The sequence below is a fragment of the Oncorhynchus kisutch genome, unplaced genomic scaffold (assembly GCF_002021735.2).
Source record: "Oncorhynchus kisutch isolate 150728-3 unplaced genomic scaffold, Okis_V2 Okis05a-Okis16b_hom, whole genome shotgun sequence".
In the NCBI taxonomy this organism is placed as follows: domain Eukaryota; kingdom Metazoa; phylum Chordata; class Actinopteri; order Salmoniformes; family Salmonidae; genus Oncorhynchus; species Oncorhynchus kisutch.
Window position 1 is genome coordinate 5,733,981 of NW_022261982.1, and position 21,659 is coordinate 5,755,639.

Below are 21,659 nucleotides of genomic sequence, written 5' to 3' on the forward strand. Positions count from 1 at the left end.
GTAGAATCTCCTCCTCCTGTAGAATCTCCTCCTCCTGTAGAATCTCCTGCTCCTGTAGAATCTCCTCCTCCTGTAGAATCTCCTCCTCCTGTAGAACTCCTGCTCCTGTAGAATCTCCGCCTCCTGTAGAATCTCCTCCTCCTGTAGAATATCCTGCTCCTGTAGAATATCCTGCTCCTCTAGAATCTCCTGCTCCTGTAGAATCTCCTGCTCCTGTAGAATCTCCTGCTCCTGTAGAATCTCCTCCTCCTCCTCTAGAATATCCTGCTCCTGTAGAATCTCCGCCTCCTGTAGAACTCCTCATCTTGTAGAATCCCCTCCTCCTGTAGAGTCTCCTCCTGTAGAATCACCTCCTGTAGAATCTCCTCCTCCTCCTGTAGAATCTCCTCCTCCTCCTGTAGAACTCCTCCTCCTGTAGAATATTCTCCTCCTGTAGAATCTCATTCTCCTGTAGAATCTCCTCTTGTAGAATCTCATCCTCTTGTGTGTTTGTGATGCTCCAGTTCTCAGTGGAGGAGAGGAGGAAGGAGAGAGAGGGAGGGAGGGAGGAAGGAGAGAGGGAAGAGAGAGGGAAGAGATAGGGAGGAAGGAAGGAAGGAGAGAGGGAAGAGAGAGGGAAGAGAGGGAGGGAGGGAGGAAGGAAGGAAGGAAGGAAGGAAGGAAGGAAGGAAGGAAGGAAGGAAGGAAGGAAGGAAGGAAGGAAGGAAGGAAGGAAGGAAGGAAGGAAAGAGAGGGAGGGAGTTAGGGAGGGGAGCAGATGAGGGAGGGAAGAGAGGAGAACGTGTTATACTGGAGATTCCCATGGTAACACACAGTAGGGTGGAAAGAATGAGGGAGAGAGAGATTCTGAAAGTATTCAGACCCCTTCACTTTTTCCACATTTTGATATTTTACAGCCTTATTCTAAAATGGATTAAGTAAATAAAAGCATTAAGATTCCCTTCACTGGAACTAAGAGGCGTAGCCCGAACCATGAACAACAGCCCCAGACCTCATCCACCAAACTTTACAGTTGGCACTATGCATTGGGGCAGGTAGCGTTCTCCTTGCATCTGCCAAACCCAGAGTTGTCTGTCTGACTTCCAGATGGTGAAGCGTGATTCATCAGTCCAGAGAACGCGTTTCCACTACTCCAGAGTCCAGTGGTGGCGAGCTTTACACCACTGCAGCCAACACTTGGCATTACACATGGTGATCGTTAGGCTTGTGTGCGGCTGCTCTGCCATGGAAACCCATTTCATGAAGCTCCCGACGAACAGTTCTTGTGCTGACGTTGCTTCCAGAGGCAGTTTGGAACTCGGTAGTGAGTGTTGCAACCGAGGACAGACAATTTTTATGCGCTACGCGCTTCAGCTTGTGTGGCCTACCACTTTCGCGGCTGAGCCGTTGTTGCTCCTAGATGTTTTCACAATAACAGCACTTACAGTTGACTGGGGTAGCTCTAGCAGTGCAGAAATTTGACAAACTGACTTGTTGGAAAGGTGGCATCCTATGACGGTGCCACGTTGAAAGTCACTGAGCTCTTCAGTAAGGCCATTCTACTGCCACTGTTTGTCTATGGAGATTGCATGGCTGTGTGCTCGATTTGATACATCTGTCAGCAACGGGTGTGGCTGAAATAGTGGAATCCACTCATTTGAAGGGGTGTCCTCATACTGCTGTATACGAGTATCATTTGAAGGGGTGTCCACATACTGCTGTATATGAGTATCATTTGAAGGGGTGTCCTCATACTGCTGTATACGAGTATCATTTGAAGGGGTGTCCTCATACTGCTGTATACGAGTATCATTTGAAGGGGTGTCCTCGTACTGCTGTATACGAGTATCATTTGAAGGGGTGTCCACATACTGCTGTATACGAGTATCATTTGAAGGGGTGTCCGCATACTGCTGTATATGAGTATCTTGCTTGTCATTCTTACTGTTTCCCTTGTAATGCTTCTATCTTTGTGATTGAATACCCACGTATTTCAGTTATGTATTTGTTAGGTTACATAAAGTAACTCTCTCTCTCTCTCTCTCTCTCTCTCTCTCTCTCTCTCTCTCTCTCTCTCTCTCTCTCTCTCTCTCTCTCTCTCTCTCTCTCTCTCTCTCTCTCTCTCTCTCTCTCTCTCTCTCTCTCTCTCTCTTCTCTCTCTCTCTCTCTCTCTCTCTCTCTCTCTCTCTCTCTCTCTCTCTCTCTCTCTCTCTCTCTCTCTCTCTCTCTCTCTCTCTCTCTCTCTCTCTCTCTCTCTCTCTCTCTCTCTCTCTCTCTCTCTCTCTCTCTCTCTCTCTCTCTCTCTCTCTCTCTCTCTCTCTCTCTCTCTCTCTCTCTCTCTCTCAATTCAAGGGCTTATTGGCATGGGAAACATGTGTTAACATTGCCAAGCAAGTGAGGTACACAACATACAAAGTGAATATATAAAGTGAAAAACAACAAAAATTAACAGTAAACATTACACATACAGAAGTTTCAAAACAGTAAAGACATTACAAATGTCATATTATATATATATATATATACAGTGTTCTAACAATGTACAAATGGCTAAAGGACACAAGATAAAATAAATAAGCATAAATATGGGTTGTATTTACAATGGTGTTTGTTCTTCACTGGTTGCCCTTTTCTCGTGGCAACAGGTCACAAATCTTGCTGCTGTGATGGCACACTGTGGAATTTCACCCAGTAGATATGGGAGTTTTTCAAAATTGGATTTGTTTTCGAATTCTTTGTGGATCTGTGTAATCTGAGGGAAATATGTCTCTCTAATATGGTCATACATTGGGCAGGAGGTTAGGAAGTGCAGCTCAGTTTCCACCTCATTTTGTGGGCAGTGAGCACATAGCCTGTCTTCTCTTGAGAGCCATGTCTGCCTACGGCGGCCTTTCTCAATAGCAAGGCTATGCTCACTGAGTCTGTACATAGTCAAGGCTTTCCTTAATTTTGGGTCAGTCACAGTGGTCAGGTATTCTGCCGCTGTGTACTCTCTCTGTAGGGCCAAATAGCATTCTAGTTTGCTCTGTTTTTTTGTTAATTCTTTCCAATGTGTTAAGTAGTTATCTTTTTGTTTTCTCATGATTTGGTTGGGTCTAATTGTGCTGCTGTCCTGGGGCTCTGTAGTGTGTGTTTGTGTTTGTGAACAGAGCCCCAGGACCAGCTTGCTTAGTGGACTCTTCTCCAGGTTCATCTCTCTGTAGGTGATGGCTTTGTTATGGAAGGTTTGTGAATCGCTTCCTTTTAGGTGGTTGTAGAATTTAGCAGCTCTTTTCTGGATTTTGATAATTAGTGGGTATCGGCCTAATTCTGCTCTGCATGCATTATTTGGTGTTCTACGTTGTACACGGAGGATATTTTTGCAGAATTCTGCGTGCAGAGTCTCAATTTGGTGTTTGTCCCATTTTGTGAAGTCTTGGTTGGTGAGCGGACCCCAGACCTCACAACCATAAAGGGCAATGGGCTCTATGACTGATTCAAGTATTTTTAGCCAAATCCTAATTGGTATGTTGAAATTTATGTTTCTTTTGATGGCATAGAATGCCCTTCTTGCCTTGTCTCTCAGATCGTTCACAGCTTTGTGGAAGTTACCTGTGGTGCTGATGTTTAGGCCAAGGTATGTATAGTTTTTTGTGTGCTCTAGGGCAACAGTGTCTAGATGGAATTTGTATTTGTGGTCCTGGTGACTGGACCTTTTTTGGAACACCATTATTTTGGTCTTACTGAGATTTACTGTCAGGGCCCAGGTCTGACAGAATCTGTGCATAAGATCTAGGTGCTGCTGTAGGCCCTCCTTGGTTGGTGACAGAAGCACCAGATCATCAGCAAACAGCAGACATTTGACTTCGGATTCTAGCAGGGGGAGGCCGGGTGCTGCAGACTTTTCTAGTGCCCGCGCCAATTCGTTGATATATATGTTGAAGAGGGTGGGGCTTAAGCTGCATCCCTGTCTAACCCCCACGACCCTGTGTGAAGAAATGTGTGTTTTTTTGCCAATTTTAACCGCACACTTGTTGTTTGTGTACATGGATTTTATAATGTCGTATGTTTTACCCCCAACACCACTTTCCATCCGTTTGTATAGCAGACCGTCATGCCAGATTGAGTCGAAGGCTTTTTGAAATCAACAAAGCATGAGAAGACTTTGCCTTTGTTTTGGTTTGTTTGGTTGTCAATTAGGGTGTGCAGGGTGAATACATGGTCTGTTGTACGGTAATTTGGTAAAAAGCCAATTTGACATTTGCTCAGTACATTGTTTCATTGAGGAAATGTACGAGTCTGCTGTTAATAATAATGCAGAGGATTTTCCCAAGGTTACTGTTGACACATATTCCACGGTAGTTATTGGGGTCAAATTTGTCTCCACTTTTGTGGATTGGGGTGATCAGTCCTTGGTTCCAAATATTGGGGAAGATGCCAGAGCTAAGTATGATGTTAAAGAGTTTTAGTATAGCCAATTGGAATTTGTTGTCTGTATATTTGATCATTTCATTGAGGATACCATCAACACCACAGGCCTTTTTGGGTTGGAGGGTTTTTATTTTGTCCTGTAACTCTTTCAATGTAATTGGAGAATCCAGTGGGTTCTGGTAGTCTTTAATAGTTGATTCTAAGATCTGTGTTTGATCATGTATATGTTTTTGCTCTTTATTCTTTGTTATAGAGCCAAAAAGATTGGAGAAGTGGTTTACCCATACATCTCCATTTTGGATAGATAATTCTTCGTGTTGTTGTTTGTTTAGTGTTTTCCAATTTTCCCAGAAGTGGTTAGAGTCTATGGATTCTTCAATTGCATTGAGCTGATTTCTGACGTGCTGTTCCTTCTTTTTCCGTAGTGTATTTCTGTATTGTTTTAGTGATTCACCATAGTGAAGGCGTAGACTCAGGTTTTCCGGGTCTCTATGTTTTTGGTTGGACAGGTTTCTCAATTTCTTTCTTAGATTTTTGCATTCTTCATCAAACCATTTGTCATTATTGTTTTCTATTTGAGATTTTTAGATTGATAGGGAAGCTGAGAGGTCAAATATACTGTTAAGATTTTCTACTGCCAAGTTTACACCTTCACTATTACAGTGGAACGTTTTACCCAGGAAATTGTCTAAAAGGGATTGAATTTGTTGTTGCCTAATTGTTTTTTGGTAGGTTTCCAAACTGCATTCTTTCCATCTATAGCATTTCTTAATGTTACTCAGTTCCTTTGGCTTTGATGCCTCATGATTGAGTATTGATCTGTTTAAATAGACTGTGATTTTGCTTCTCTCTCTCTCTCCCCCCTTCTCTCACTCTCTCTCTTCCCTTCTCTAGGTAAATATGTGTACCAGCCGATGACCAACGTGTGCCGCCTCCCCAGCACCCCAGTGCCTGCCACGCCCACAGACCACCACCATACCATGGACCTGACAGTCTCATTGGCCGAACGCTTCCTCATGACCGCCCCCGCCTTCCAAGCCCCGCCCTGCCCGGAGTCGCCAAAGTTCTGCATCATCTCAGACCTCTTCGTGGACGACTACATGGTCAAACGCATCAATGGGAAGATGTGCTATGTCCAGAGACCTCAACCTTCGACCATGCCCAGCCCGCCTCAATCACATCCCCCTCACCCCTGGTCCAAACCCCACCCCCAACGGACCCCCAGACACCACCCACACCTCCAGCCCAGACCACACCCCCAGGGCACCAAGCCCAGTGCCCTGGGGGACAAGGTCACCACCCCCAAAATAGACCACTGCTCCTCCCCGTCCAGCTCTGAGGATTCTGGGATAAATGCGCTGGGCGGCCATTACATGGAGTCATGTGACGAGGGTTCTGAGGAAGAGGAGGAAGACGAGGAGGAAGTGGAGGAGGATGAAGAGTTAAGTAGTGATGGAGAGTCTAGTCCACTAAGTATGTGGAATCAAGATGAGTGTTCTCTGCTCTCTCCGTCCAAGTCTATGGTGGAGATTATTGAGAAGATCGAGACAACTGTGTGAGACAACTTGCACTGTCGCGTTGAAATGGAGACGATGAGACAGTGATCTAGCCGGTTCAGCTTAGAGCCACACACACACACACACACACACACACACACACACACACACTAGCCTGTCAACATTCCTCTAACTTATACTAATCGTACAACATCAAAACAGTGACCTGTTACCTATGAACTTTGACCTTTCACCTGTTATAGCATGGTTATCTTTGACCTTTCACCCTGTTATAGCATGGTTACCTATGGCCTTTCACCCTTTTATAGCATGGTGTACCAACCGCATTCTACTCTGGAGGGATTTCACTTATCTTTCCAGACCAGTAGTCAGCTGAAAGAACCCACAAATGAACAAGAGCACAAATGTAGGAATAAGTGGATGTGATCTAGTCCATGAAGAGCACGATGTGACCAAACACATTCTGAGTCATGAGGCTACTGCTTTTTACACAACAATCAAGGTTGAAACCCAAATGGCACCCTATTCTCTATATAGTGCACTACTTTAGACCAGGGCCCATAGGGGATAGTGCACTACTTTAGACCAGGGCCCATAGGGGATAGTGCACTACTTTAGACCAGGGGCCCATAGGGGATAGTGCACTACTTTAGACCAGGACCCATAGGGGATAGTGCACTACTTTTGACTGTGGCCCATAGGGGATAGTGCACTACTTTAGACCAGGGCCCATAGGGGATAGTGCACTACTTTAGACCAGGACCCATAGGGGATAGTGCACTACTTTAGACCAGGACCCATAGGGGATAGTGCACTACTTTAGACCAGGGCCCATAGGGGATAGTAGGGAATATGTAGAAAAAAGGGTGCCATTTGGTACACATTCCACGTGTTACATCACTTGTGTACTAAGAAGTATCTTCACAAGCTTACATCACAAACACAGGAGAGGAAGGGGGGGGTGGATGGGGGTTAAGAGAGGAGAGTGGGGGTGGATGGGGGTTAAGAGAGGAGATGGGGGGTGGATGGGGGTTAAGAGAGGAGATGGGGGGTGGATGGGGGTTAAGAGAGGAGATGGGGGGTGGATGGGGGTTAAGAAAGGCGATGGGGGTTAAGAGAGGAGATGGGGGTGGATGGGGGTTAAGAGAGGAGATGGGGTTAAGGGAGGAGAGGGGGGGTGGATGGGGGTTAAGAGAGGAGATGGGGGGTGGATGGGGGTTAAGAGAGGAGATGGGGTTAAGAGAGGAGAGGGGGGTTAAGAGAGGAGATGGGGGTGGATGGGGGTTAAGAGAGGAGATGGGGGTTAAGAGAGGAGATGGGGGGTAGATGGGGGTTAAGAGAGGAGATGGGGGGTGGATGGGGGTTAAGAGAGGAGATGGGGTTAAGAGAGGAGATGGGGGTGGATGGGGGTTAAGAGAGGAGATGGGGGGTGGATGGGGGTTAAGAGAGGAGATGGGGGAGAGGAGATGGGGTTAAGAGAGGAGATGGGGGTGGATGGAGGTTAAGAGAGGAGGTGGGGGGTGGATGGGGGTTAAGAGAGGAGAAGGGGTGGATGGGGGTTAAGAGAGGAGATGGGGGTGGATGGGGGTTAAGAGAGGAGATGGGGATGGATGGGGGTTAAGAGAGGAGATGGGGGTTAAGAGAGGAGGTGGGGGGTGGATGGGGGTTAAGAGAGGAGATGGGGGTGGATGGGGGTTGAGAGGAGGTGGGGGTGGATGGGGGTTAAGAGAGGAGGTGGGGGGTGGATGGGGGTTAAGAGAGGAGGTGGGGGTGGATGGAGGTTAAGAGAGGAGGTGGGGGGTGGATGGGGGTTAAGAGAGGAGAGGGGGTGGATGGGGGTTAAGAGAGGAGATGGGGGTGGATGGGGGTTAAGAGAGGAGATGGGGGATGGATGGGGGTTAAGAGAGGAGATGGGGGGTGGATGGGGGTTTAAGAGAGGAGATGGGGGGTTAAGAGAGGAGATGGGGGGGTGGATGGGGGTTAAGAGAGGAGGTGGGGGGTGGATGGGGGTTAAGAGAGGAGGTGGGGGGTGGATGGGGGTTAAGAGAGGAGGTGAGGGGTGATGGGGGTTAAGAGAGGAGATGGGGGGTGGATGGGGGTTAAGAGAGGAGATGGGGGGTGGATGGGGGTTAAGATAGGAGATGGGGGGTGGATGGGGGTTAAGAGAGGAAGGGGACATGTGTGATGATGAATCTGTGACATCACGAGCATATTAACATCTGAAGTCTTTTACAACAATGCACATGTTTACAGGCCACACCCACAAACAACACAAACAACACAGATAACCTATAACAGGACTTATCTACACCGGTGGAGGAGGGGTTACAGCGTCCAGACACACCCAGTGTCCTGCCAAGGCTTTCTGACAATCATCTGACTATATCTGAAATGTGAACACAGACCCTGTACATGTAACTTCCTGAGGAGTCACAGCCCAGGACAGGAATCTCAGTGTATTACAGACACAATGCAGAGCAGTAGCAGTAGCAGTGGGACATTGTTCTGACCACCACAAAACAACAACAACAAGACCCGCTGTGTGTCTTGTCTGTCTCTAAATGATTGCTCCAATCACATGTTGAGGGTCTTGAACAAAGCACACCTTTCTGATCTATTAACACACAGAAACTATAGACACGCACACACACACACACACACACACATATATATATATATATATATATACACACACACAAACACACGCACACATATACATATATATACACACATATATATACACACGCACACACACATATATATACACATATATATATATACACACACACACACACACACACACATATATATATATATATATATATATATATACACACAAACACACGCACACATATATATACACACAAACACACACACACACACACACACATATATATATATACACAGACACACGCACACACACACATATATATACACGCTTTGTGGGTGAATTTCTATTCCTCTCTGAAAGAGAATCGTAACATCAGGGATAAAATATATACGCTTTAAAACATCACTGTAAATACAGATGCAGGATCTTAATTTGATCACCGTGTTGCAGGACAACTTTCCTGCAATGCAGGAAATGTACAACTTGTTGTGTATTTGAGGTTTTAAAAGGCTTCTGAAGTTTCTAATTTCCACTTTGAATTTCAGACTTGATTTTCCCTTACAAAACATCTATCAACCCCGACAAAAATGTAAATTCATTCAAATCCACGTAATAATTCACATTTCCTGTTGATGCAGGGTTCATTTCATACTGTAGCAAACTGGCTCAAATGAAGATCCTACATCTGTACACATACAGTCAAATGATCACATATTACAGAGGGAATATCAAGCTAACCATGATCTGATTTTTCTAATAAATGTTTTCACTAAAAGAGGCTGCCTTGTGTGTTTTGTGTGGTGATTGAGTCCCAAGAAGTGAGTTTGTCATTTTAACATTTCTATCAGCATATATCTCTAAAACAGCATTACAATACATCCATCAGCTACAGTAGAGATATAGGATTAATACAGTACAGTATTACCTCACTGTCAACAGTAGAGATATAGGATTAATACAGTACAGTATTACCTCACTGTCAACAGTAGAGATATAGGATTAATACAGTACAGTATTACCTCACTGTCAACAGTAGAGATATAGGATTAATACAGTACAGTATTACCTCACTGTCAACAGTAGAGATATAGGATTAATACAGTACAGTATTACCTCACTGTCAACAGTAGAGATATAGGATTAATACAGTACAGTATTACCTCACTGTCAACAGTAGAGATATAGGATTAATACAGTACAGTATTACCTCACTGTCAACAGTAGAGATATAGGATTAATACAGTACAGTATTACCTCACTGTCAACAGTAGAGATATAGGATAGGATTAATACAGTACAGTATTACCTCACTGTCAACAGTAGAGATATAGGATTAATACAATACAGTATTACCTCACTGTCAACAGTAGAGATATAGGATTAATACAGTACAGTATTACCTCACTGTCAACAGTAGAGATATAGGATTAATACAGTACAGTATTACCTCACTGTCAACAGTAGAGATATAGGATTAATACAGTACAGTATTACCTCACTGTCAACAGTAGAGATATAGGATTAATACAGTACAGTATTACCTCACTGTCAACAGTAGAGATATAGGATTAATACAGTACAGTATTACCTCACTGTCAACAGTAGAGATATAGGATTAATACAGTACAGTATTACCTCACTGTCAACAGTAGAGATATAGGATTAATACAGTACAGTATTACCTCACTGTCAACAGTAGAGATATAGGATTAATACAGTACAGTATTACCTCACTGTCAACAGTGGAGTTCATTGACCTTGCCACCCCTCTCTTCCCTCCCATCCACCACTTCCTCCTTCCCTTCCCTCTCCCTCTCTCTCCCCTCCCCTTCCCGCCTCTTCCCCAATCACAACTCTCTTCTCTTCCTTCCCCTCTACTCCCCTCCCCCCTCCCTCCGTCCCCTCTACTCCCCTCCCTCTCCCTCCTTCCCTCCTTACCCTCTGCTCCCCTCCCCTTCCCTCCTTCCCCTCTACCCCCCTCCCTCCTTCCTCTCTGCTCCCCTCCCCCTCTACTCCCCTCCCCTCTCTCCTTCCCCTCTACTCCCCTCCCCCTCTACTCCCCTCCCTCCTTCCCCTCTACTCCCCTCCCCCTCGACTCCCCCTCGACTCCTACCCCTCTACTCCCCTCCCTCTACACCTCTCTACTCCCCTCCCCCTCTACTCCCCTCTACTCTCCTCCCCTCTACTCCTCTCTACTCCCCTCCCCCTCTACTCCTCTCTACTCCCCTCCCTCTACTCCTCTCTACTCCCCTCCCCCTCTACTCCCCTCCCCCCTCCCCCTCTACTCCCCCTCTACTCCCCTCCCTCCTTCCTCTCTGCTCCCATGAAGCATTCATCTTTTCCACTCTAGTGTGTTTCTCACCACCATGCATTAGATGGCAGCCAGAACCACCAGGAGATAGGAGCCAGAACCACCAGGAGATAGGAGCCAGAACCACCAGGAGATAGGAGCCAGAACCACCAGGAGATAGCAGTCAGAACCACCAGGAGATAGCAGACAGAACCACCAGGAGATAGCAGACAGAACCACCAGGAGATAGCAGTCAGAACCACCAGGAGATAGGGGCCAGAACCACCAGGAGATAGGAGCCAGAACCACCAGGAGATAGCAGTCAGAACCACCAGGAGATAGCAGTCAGAACCACCAGGAGATAGGAGCCAGAACCACCAGGAGATAGCAGTCAGAACCACCAGGAGATAGCAGTCAGAACCACCAGGAGATAGGGGCCAGAACCACCAGGAGATAGCAGACAGAACCACCAGGAGATAGAGACATCTGCTCTACAAAGACACCTCTCTCTCTATCCACCCATCATGATGTGAGTCATGTGTCTAAAGGAGGAATTACCGGTCCCCTGGGGCCCTTTGGTAAATATGCTAATAGTTTTCTCCACATGCCTGTCAGCAAAAGGAATAAAATATGTTGGTAATGGATGACAGTTACTCTAAATGATTTGAAGTTTTCCCACCTCCAGTGATATGTTGTACTGCTGTTGTTTTCTTGTCTTTGTTGTTGTCCTGCTTCAATAACACACGTCACCAGATTGGGTCTGCTGGATGGTGGGGATTTCTCCCTGGGGATTAACCCTCTGACTCCCTGATCTGTACCTCTGTAATGAGATTATAAACGGAGACACCTTTCCTTCTCAAAACAAGGTCTGGGCCTACTGCCAAATTGCAGATACTGGTAAGTGAGGATTCGTTCAGTCAGTCACTTACATGAACACAGAAATTGGTTATTAGAACAGCACAAAACATTTCCATCATGTTCTATCCTCTTGTCACTTATGTGACCTCTCTCTTTATCTTCTGGAGAGAAAGAAACGAGAAATAGAATGAGAGAGAGAAATAGAATGAGAGAGAGAAATAGAATGAGAGAGAAATAGAATGAGAGAGAGAAATAGAATGAGAGAGAGAAATAGAATGAGAGAGAGAAATAGAATGAGAGAGAAATAGAATGAGAGAGAGAAATAGAATGAGAGAGAGAGTGCCTGGGAGACAGGAGAGAGAATATAATGAGAGAGAGAAATAGAATGAGAGAGAGAATAGAATGAGAGAGATAGAATGAGAGAGAATAGAATGAGAGAGTGCCTGGGAGACAGGAGAGAGAATAGAATGAGAGAGAGAAATAGAATGAGAGAGAAATAGAATGAGAGAGATAGAATGAGAGAGAGAGATAGAATGAGAGAGAGAAATAGAATGAGAGAGAATAGAATGAGAGAGAATAGAATGAGAGAGAGAGATAGAATGAGAGAGAGAATAGAATGAGAGAGCGAGATAGAATGAGAGAGAGAATAGAATGAGAGAGATAAATAGAATGAGAGAGAGAGAGCCTGGGAGACAGGAGAGAGAGATAGAGCTTCTCCCTAGAGGGGAGAAAGCCATTCACATCACTTGTCAATCATAATAGGTTCCCAAATCGTCTCAGTCCAGAAGGCTTGGCCAGCTACTCAGAAAAACACTCTCTTATCAGACTCCTGTTTCCCAACTCAAACCCACAACAATTATTGGAGCGTATTTCCATTTAATTGGTCCGTCGACACGCTTCGCACACAGGAGAAAGAAAGACAACATTATTTCCCTGGTTTTCTCAAGCTATCAAAATCTACCTCAGGCGGGGAAAATGAGTGAGAGAAGAAGAAAACAGTCATTGTTAATGTGCTCATGAATATTCTCCCTAATGGGGGTGAAATGAAGTGGTTCTCTCTCTGTGTGGGTGGTGTGTGGTGGGTGGTGGGTGGTCTGGAGGTAAGAGGGAAAGATGATGACGGAGAGAAGGGTGGATGGAGGGAGGAGAAGAGGGGGAAGGAATATAATGATAAACAGACGCACGCACACACCACTGTTACAGTAGCAGCCTCCTGCATGGAAAGCCTCGGGGAGTATATCTCTTGTTTTCTTCCCCTCTCATCCTGTTTCTCCCTCTCTCTTCCTGTCTCTCCCTCTCTCTTCCTGTCTCTCCCTCTCTCATCCTGTCTCTTCCTGTCTCTCCCTCTCTCTCCCTCTCCCATCCTGTCTCTCCCTCTCTCATCCTGTCTCTCCCTCTCTCTTCCGCTCTCTCCCTCTCTCTTCCTGTCTCTCCCTCTCTCTCCCATCCTGTCTCTCCCTCTCTTCCTGTCTCTCCCTCTCTCTTCCTGTCTCTCCCTCTCTCCCTCTCTCTCCCTCTCTCTTCCGGTCTCTCCCTCTCTCTCCCTCTCTCTTCCTGTCTCTTCCTGTCTCTCCCTCTCTCTTCCTGTCTCTCCCTCTCTCTTCCGGTCTCTCCTTCTCTCTTCCGGTCTCTCCCTCTCTCATCCTGTCTCTCCCTCTCTCTTCCTGTCTCTCCCTCTCTCTTCCTGTCTCTCCCTCTCTCTTCCTGTCTCTCCCTCTCTCTTCCGGTCTCTCCCTCTCTCTTCCAGTCTCTCCCTGTCATATCCTGTCTCTCCCTCTCATCCTGTCTCTCCCTCTCTCTTCCTGTCTCTCCCTCTCTCTTCCTGTCTCTCCCTCTCTCTTCCTGTCTCTCCCTCTCTCTTCCTGTCTCTCCCTCTCTCTTCCTGTCTCTCCCTCTCTCTTCCTCTCTCCCTCTCTCATCCTGTCTCTCCCTCTCTCATCCTGTCTCTCCCTCTCTCATCCTGTCTCTCCCTCTCTCATCCTGTCTCTCCCTCTCTCTTCCTGTCTCTCCCTCTCTCTTCCTGTCTCTCCCTCTCTCATCCTGTCTCTCCCTCTCTCTTCCTGTCTCTCCCTCTCTCTTCCTGTCTCTCCCTCTCTCTTCCTCTCTCCCTCTCTCATCCTGTCTCTCCCTCTCTCATCCTGTCTCCCTCTCTCTTCCTGTCTCTCCCTCTCTCTTCCTGTCTCTCCCTCTCTCTTCCTGTCTCTCCCTCTCTCTTCCTGTCTCTCCCTCTCTCTTCCTGTCTCTCCCTCTCTCATCCTGTCTCTCCCTCTCTCTTTCAGTCTCTTCCTGTCTCTCCCTCTCTCTTCCGGTCTCTCCCTCTCTTATCCTGTCTCTCCCTCTCTCTTCCGGTCTCTCCCTCTCTCTTCCGGTCTCTCCCTCTCTCATCCTGTCTCTCCCTCTCTCATCCTGTCTCTCCCTCTCTCATCATGTCTCTCCCTCTCTCATCCTGTCTCTCCCTCTCTCTTCCTGTCTCTCCCTCTCTCTTCCTGTCTGTCTCTCCCTCTCTCATCCTGTCTGTCTCTCCCTCTCTCATCTGGTCTTTCCCTCTCTCATCCTGTCTGTCTCTCCATCTCTCATCTGGTCTTTCCCTCTCTCTTCCTGTCTCTCCCTCTCTCTTCAGGTCTCTCCCTCTCTCTTCCGGTCTCTCCCTCTCTCTTCCGGTCTCTCCTTCTCTCTTCCGGTCTCTCCCTCTCTCATCCTGTCTCTCCCTCTCTCATCCTGTCTCTCCCTCTCTCATCCTGTCTCTCCCTCTCTCCCTCTCCCATCCTGTCTCTCCCTCTCTCTTCCTGTCTCTCCCTCTCTCTTCCTGTCTCTCCCTCTCTCTTCCGGTCTCTCCATCTCTCTTCCGGTCTCTCCCTGTCATATCCTGTCTCTCCCTCTCTCTTCCTGTCTCTCCCTGTCTCTCCCTCTCTCTTCCTGTCTCTCCCTATCTCTTCCTGTCTCTCCCTCTCTCATCCTGTCTCTCCCTCTCTCATCCTGTCTCTCCCTCTCTCTTCCTGTCTCTCCCTCTCTCATCCTGTCTCTCCCTCTCTCTTCCTGTCTCTCCCTCTCTCTTTCAGTCTCTTCCAGTCTCTCCCTCTCTCTTCCGGTCTCTCCCTGTCATATCCTGTCTCTCCCTCTCATCCAGTCTCTCCCTCTCTCTTCCGGTCTCTCCCTCTCTCTTCCGGTCTCTCCCTCTCTCTTCTGGTCTCTCCCTGTCATATCCTGTCTCTCCCTCTCATCCAGTCTCTCCCTCTCATCCAGTCTCTCCCTCTCTCTTCCGGTCTCTCCCTCTCTCATCCTGTCTATCCCTTAGGCAGAATAACACATTTGGAAAAACAAACCAGGTGCACTTCTAAAGAACTGTGTTAGCTCTGCCTCTTTGCTTTGGACCTAGTTCTGACACACACACACACACACACACACACACACACACACACACACACACACACACACACACACACACACACACACACACACACACACAGCATCCAGGACTTGCGTCAAGTCATGTGTAAATACTTTACAGAAATAAACACCATTTTGAGAAGAGGAAATATTATATGATTCAAAGCCAATAAGACAGAGAGATCGATCTAGTTTAATAGTGTTTAGTTCCACACTCAGACAGACATCTATCCAGTTTAATAGTGTTTAGTTCCACACTCAGACAGACATCTATCCAGTTTAATAGTGTTTAGTTCCACACTCAGACAGACATCTATCCAGTTTAATAGTGTTTAGTTCCACACTCAGACAGACATCTATCCAGTTTAATAGTGTTTAGTTCCACACTCAGACAGACATCTATCTAGTTTAATAGTGTTTAGTTCCACACTCAGACAGACATCTATCCAGTTTAATAGTGTTTAGTTCCACACTCAGACAGACATCTATCCAGTTTAATAGTGTTTAGTTCCACACTCAGACAGACATCTATCCAGTTTAATAGTGTTTAGTTCCATACACTCACACCACTCTGACAGTAGGGTCCAGCAGGCTTCAGTGTTATCTATGACAGTAGGGTCCAGCAGGCTTCAGTGGTATCTATCCATCCACACACCACTCTGACAGTAGGGTCCAGCAGGCTTCAGTGTTGTCTATCCATCCACACACCACTCTGACAGTAGGGTCCAGCAGGCTTCAGTGTTGTCTATCCATCCACACACCACTCTGACAGTAGGGTCCAGCAGGCTTCAGTGTTGTCTATTCATCCACACACCACTCTGACAGTAGGGTCCAGCAGGCTTCAGTGTTGTCTATCCATCTACACACCACTCTGACAGTAGGGTCCAGCAGGCTTCAGTGTTGTCTATCCATCCACACACCACTCTGACAGTGGGGTCCAGCAGGCTTCAGTGTTGTCTATCCATCTACACACCACTCTGACAGTAGGGTCCAGCAGGCTTCAGTGTTGTCTATCCATCTACACACCACTCTGACAGTAGGGTCCAGCAGGCTTCAGTGTTGTCTATCCATCCACACACCACTCTGACAGTAGGGTCCAGCAGGCTTCAGTGTTGTCTATCCATCTACACACCACTCTGACAGTAGGGTCCAGCAGGCTTCAGTGTTGTCTATCCATCCACACACCACTCTGACAGTAGGGTCCAGCAGGCTTCAGTGTTGTCTATCCATCTACACACCACTCTGACAGTAGGGTCCAGCAGGCTTCAGTGTTGTCTATCCATCTACACACCACTCTGACAGTAGGGTCCAGCAGGCTTCAGTGTTGTCTATCCATCCACACACCACTCTGACAGTAGGGTTCAGCAGGCTTCAGTGTTGTCTATCCATCTACACACCACTCTGACAGTGGGGTCCAGCAGGCTTCAGTGTTGTCTATCCATCTACACACCACTCTGACAGTAGGGTCCAGCAGGCTTCAGTGTTGTCTATCCATCTACACACCACTCTGACAGTAGGGTCCAGCAGGCTTCAGTGTTGTCTATCCATCTACACACCACTCTGACAGTAGGGTCCAGCAGGCTTCAGTGTTGTCTATCCATCTACACACCACTCTGACAGTAGGGTCCAGCAGGCTTCAGTGTTGTCTATCCATCCACACACCACTCTGACAGTGGGGTCCAGCAGGCTTCAGTGTTGTCTATCCATCTACACACCACTCTGACAGTAGGGTCCAGCAGGCTTCAGTGTTGTCTATCCATCTACACACCACTCTGACAGTAGGGTCCAGCAGGCTTCAGTGTTGTCTATCCATCCACACACCACTCTGACAGTGGGGTCCAGCAGGCTTCAGTGTTGTCTATCCATCTACACACCACTCTGACACCATCAGTTACCACTGCAGTCGTGTTTCTAACCACTGAGCATATCATTCTCTCGGGCCTTTAGAGGGATGGGGGTATTGTTCCATATAATGCAAACCTACGCAATCAATCCACAAACCACTCAGACTACAACAGACAAGTATCATTCACCTGGTACCCCTCCACTCAACCAGCCACCTCATACCACAAGCCTGTTTCTAAACACTGAGCTCTCCTGTTGAGAGGTGAATTCCTCCATTGTTTCATGATAGACAGTCTCATTCTCCTGTTGAGAGGTGAATTACTCCATTGTTTCATGATAGACAGTCTCATTCTCCGGTTGAGAGATCCATTGTTTCATGGTAGACAGTCTCATTCTCCTGTTTAGAGGTGAATTACTCCATTGTTTCATGGTAGACAGTCTCATTCTCCTGTTGAGAGATCCATTATTTCATGGTAGACAGTCTCATTCTCCTGTTGAGAGGTGAATTACTCCATTGTTTCATGGTAGACAGTCTCATTCTCCTGTTGAGAGATCCATTATTCCATTGTTTCATGGTAGACAGTCTCATTCTCCTGACACCACCACCACCCAGCCAGACTCACCTCAGACAAGCCTTTCATCAACCACCCGAGCCACTGCCTGTTCACCCCGCTGTCATCCAGAAGGCGAGGTCAGTACAGGTGCATCAAAGCTGGGACCGAGAGACTGAAAAACAGCTTCTATCTCAAGGCCATCAGACTGTTAAACAGCCACCACTAACATTGAGTGGCTACTGCCAACACACTGTCAATGCCACTGACTCTACTCCAGCCACTTTAATCATGGGAATTGATGGGAAATGATGTAAATATATCACTAGCCACTTTAAACAATGCTACCTTATATAATGTTACTTACCCTACATTATTCATCTCATATGCATGCGTAGATACTGTACTCTATATCATCGACTGCATCCTTATGTAATACATGTATCACTAGCCACTTTAACTATGCCACTTGGTTTACATACTCATCTCATATGTATATACTGTACTCGATATCATCTACTGTATCTTGCCTATGCTGCTCTGTACCATCACTCATTCATATATCCTTATGTACATATTCTTTATCCCCTTACACTGTGTATAAGACAGTAGTTTTTTTTGGAATTGTTAGTTAGATTACTTGTTCGTTATTACTGCATTGTTGGAACTAGAAGCACAAGCATTTCGCTACACTCGCATTAACATCTGCTAACCATGTGTATGTGACAAATAAATTTGATTTGATTTGATTTGATTTGAGATGCTATGGTGACCAGCGAGCTGAGATAAGGGGGGACTTTACCTAGCAGGGTCTTGTAGATGACATGGAGCCAGTGGGTTTGGCGACGAGTATGAAGCGAGGGCCAGCCAACGAGAGCGTACAGGTCGCAATGGTGGGTAGTATATGGGGCTTTGGTGATAAAACGGATTGCACTGTGATAGACTGCATCCAATTTGCTGAGTAGGGTATTGGAGGCTATTTTGTAAATGACATCGCCAAAGTCGAGGATTGGTAGGATGGTCAGTTTTACAAGGGTATGTTTGGCAGCATGAGTGAAGGATGCTTTGTTGCGAAATAGGAAGCCAATTCTAGATTTAACTTTGGATTGGAGATGTTTGATATGGGTCTGGAAGGAGAGTTTACAGTCTAACCAGACACCTAAGTATTTGTAGTTGTCCACGTATTCTAAGTCAGAGCCGTCCAGAGTAGTGATGTTGGACAGGCGGGTAGGTGCAGGTAGCGATCGGTTGAAGAGCATGCATTTAGTTTTACTTGTATTTAAGAGCAATTGGAGGCCACGGAAGGAGAGTTGTATGGCATTGAAGCTTGCCTGGAGGGTTGTTAACACAGTGTCCAAAGAAGGGCCGGAAGTATACAGAATGGTGTCGTCTGCGTAGAGGTGGATCAGGGACTCACCAGCAGCAAGAGCGACCTCATTGATGTATACAGAGAAGAGAGTCGGTCCAAGAATTGAACCCTGTGGCACCCCCATAGAGACTGCCAGAGGTCCGGACAGCAGACCCTCCGATTTGACATCTTGGCCATGTTCTGTTATAATCTCCACCCGGCACAGCCAGAAGAGGACTGGCCACCCCACATAGCCTGGTTCCTCTCTAGGTTTCTTCCTAGGTATTGGCCTTTCTAGGGAGTTTTTCCTAGCCACCGTGCTTCTACACCTGCATTGCTTGCTGTTTGGGGTTTTAGGCTGGGTTTCTGTACAGCACTTTGAGATATCAGCTGATGTACGAAGGGCTATATAAATACATTTGATTTGATTTGATTTGATTTGAGGAGAGGCACAGTTTTAAACATGAACAGTTATTAATAAACAAATTTGGCACATTTGGGCGGTCTTGATACAACATTCTGAACAGAAACGCAATGGTTCATCGGATCAGTCTAACACTTTGCACATACACTGCTGCCATCTAGTGGCCAAAATCTAAATTGCAGCAGGGCTGGAATAATACATTATGGCCTTTCTCTTGCATTTCAAAGATGATGGTACAAAAAAAATACAAAAGAAAGATTGTCTTTGACCAGATCTACTGTGTTATGTTCTCCTACATTCATTTCACATTTCCACAAACTTCAAAGTGTTTCCTTTCAAATGATACCAAGAATATGCATATCCTTGCTTCAGGGCCTGAGCTACAGGCCATTAGATTTGGGTAGGTCATTTAGGTGAAAATTGAGGAAAAAAAGTGGCGGATCCTGAAGACGATTTATTTGAAAATAAAGGCACATTCCTCTGGTGAACATTGGAGAGGGAGATGCTGAATGTCCTGTCCTTGATTTACAACAGGGTGTGAGGTGTTAACCCCAACCAGTTCCCTCGTCCCCCTCTGCAAAGCTGATCTGACCTACTGTATTTGGATCCTCACAAGACAGTCATGACAATATTGATGCTGTGACAGACATACCAGCCCTAATGGACAGAACATGTCACCTCCATCCTTGAGATCACTCTCTCCACAGCCAGAGGAGAGGACATGGAGAGGATGGGGTCACAGCCAGAGGAGAGGACATGGAGAGAATGGGGTCAGAGTGTAGATAGGGAGAGGACGGGGTCAGAGTGTAGATAGAGAGAGGAGAGGACAGGTACAGAGTATAGATAGAGAGAGGAGAGGCCTCCATTCTCTCTCTCTCTCTCTACCTCACTGTCTGCCTCCATTCTCCCTCTCTCCCTACCTCACTGTCTCCCTCCATTCTCCCTCTCTACCTCATTGCCTGCCTCCCTTCTCCCTCTCTCTACCTCACTGCCTGCCTCCATTCTCACCTCTCTCTACCTCACTGCCTGCCTCCATTCTCACCTCTCTCTACCTCACTGCCTGCCTCCATTCTCCCTCTCTCTCTACCTCACTGTCTGCCTCCATTCTCCCTCTCTCTACCTCACTGCCTGCCTCCCTTCTCCCTCACTGTCTGCCTCCATTCTCTCTCTCTCTACCTCACTGCCTGCATCCATTCTCTCTCTCTCTCAACCTCACTGTCTGCCTCCATTCTCTCTCTCTCTCTACCTCACTGTCTGCCTCCATTCTCTCTCTCTCTCTACCTCACTGTCTGCATCCATTCTCCCTCTCTCTCTACCTCACTGTCTGCCTCCATTCTCCCTCTCTCTCTACCTTACTGTCTGCATCCATTCTCCCTCTCTCTCTACCTTACTGTCTGCATCCATTCTCCCTCTACCTCACTGTCTGCCTCCATTCTCCCTCTCTCTCTACCTCACTATCTGCCTCCATTCTCCCTCTCTCTCTACCTTACTGTCTGCATCCATTCTCTCTCTCTCTCTCTCTACCTCACTGTCTGCCTCCATTCTCCCTCTCTCTCTACCTCACTGCCTGCCTCCATTCTCCATCTACCTCACTGTCTGCCTCCATTCTCCCTCTCTCCCTACCTCACCGTCTCCCTCCATTCTCCCTCTCTACCTCACTGCCTGCCTCCCTTCTCCCTCTCTCTACCTCACTGCCTGCCTCCATTCTCCCTCTCTCTACCTCACTGCCTGCCTCCATTCTCCCTCTCTCTCTACCTTACTGTCTGCATCCATTCTCTCTCTCTCTCTCTCTCTCTCTCTCTCTCTCTCTACCTCACTGTCTGCCTCCATTCTCCCTCTCTCTCTACCTCACTGCCTGCCTCCATTCTCCCTCTACCTCACTGTCTGCCTCCATTCTCCCTCTCTCCCTACCTCACTGTCTCCCTCCATTCTCCCTCTCTACCTCACTGCCTGCCTCCCTTCTCCCTCTCTCTACCTCACTGCCTGCCTCCATTCTCCCTCTCTCTACCTCACTGCCTGCCTCCATTCTCCCTCTCTCTACCTCACTGCCTGCCTCCATTCTCCCTCTCTCCCTACCTCACTGTCTGCCTCCATTCTCCCTCTCTCTCTACCTCACTGCCTGCCTCCCTTCTCCCTCTCTCTACCTCACTGCCTGCCTCCATTCTCCCTCTCTCACTGTCTGCATCCATTCTCTCTCTCTCTACCTCACTGTCTGCCTCCATTCTCCCTCTCTCTCTACCTCACTGTCTGCCTCCATTCTCCCTCTCTCCCTACCTCACTGTCTCCCTCCATTCTCACCTCTCTCTACCTCACTGTCTGCCTCCATTCTCTCTCTCTCTCTACCTCACTGTCTGCCTCCATTCTCTCTCTCTCTCTACCTCACTGTCTGCATCCATTCTCCCTCTCTCTCTACCTCACTGCCTGCCTCCCTTCTCCCTC

The 21,659-nt window shown here is 47.1% G+C and overlaps 1 protein-coding gene across 1 annotated transcript in view; it reads left to right on the forward strand.

The window, feature by feature from the left end:
• LOC109886542 (UPF0524 protein C3orf70 homolog A-like) overlaps positions 1–6,513 on the forward strand; it is a 30,072-nt gene extending 23,559 nt beyond the window's left edge. Inside the window, exon 2 of the mRNA XM_031813650.1 lies at positions 5,284–6,513. Coding sequence (XP_031669510.1) covers positions 5,284–5,948 — 665 coding nt within the window. The 3' untranslated portion in view covers positions 5,949–6,513. The remainder of the gene's footprint in view (positions 1–5,283) is intronic.
• Positions 6,514–21,659: the final 15,146 nt, after the last annotated feature.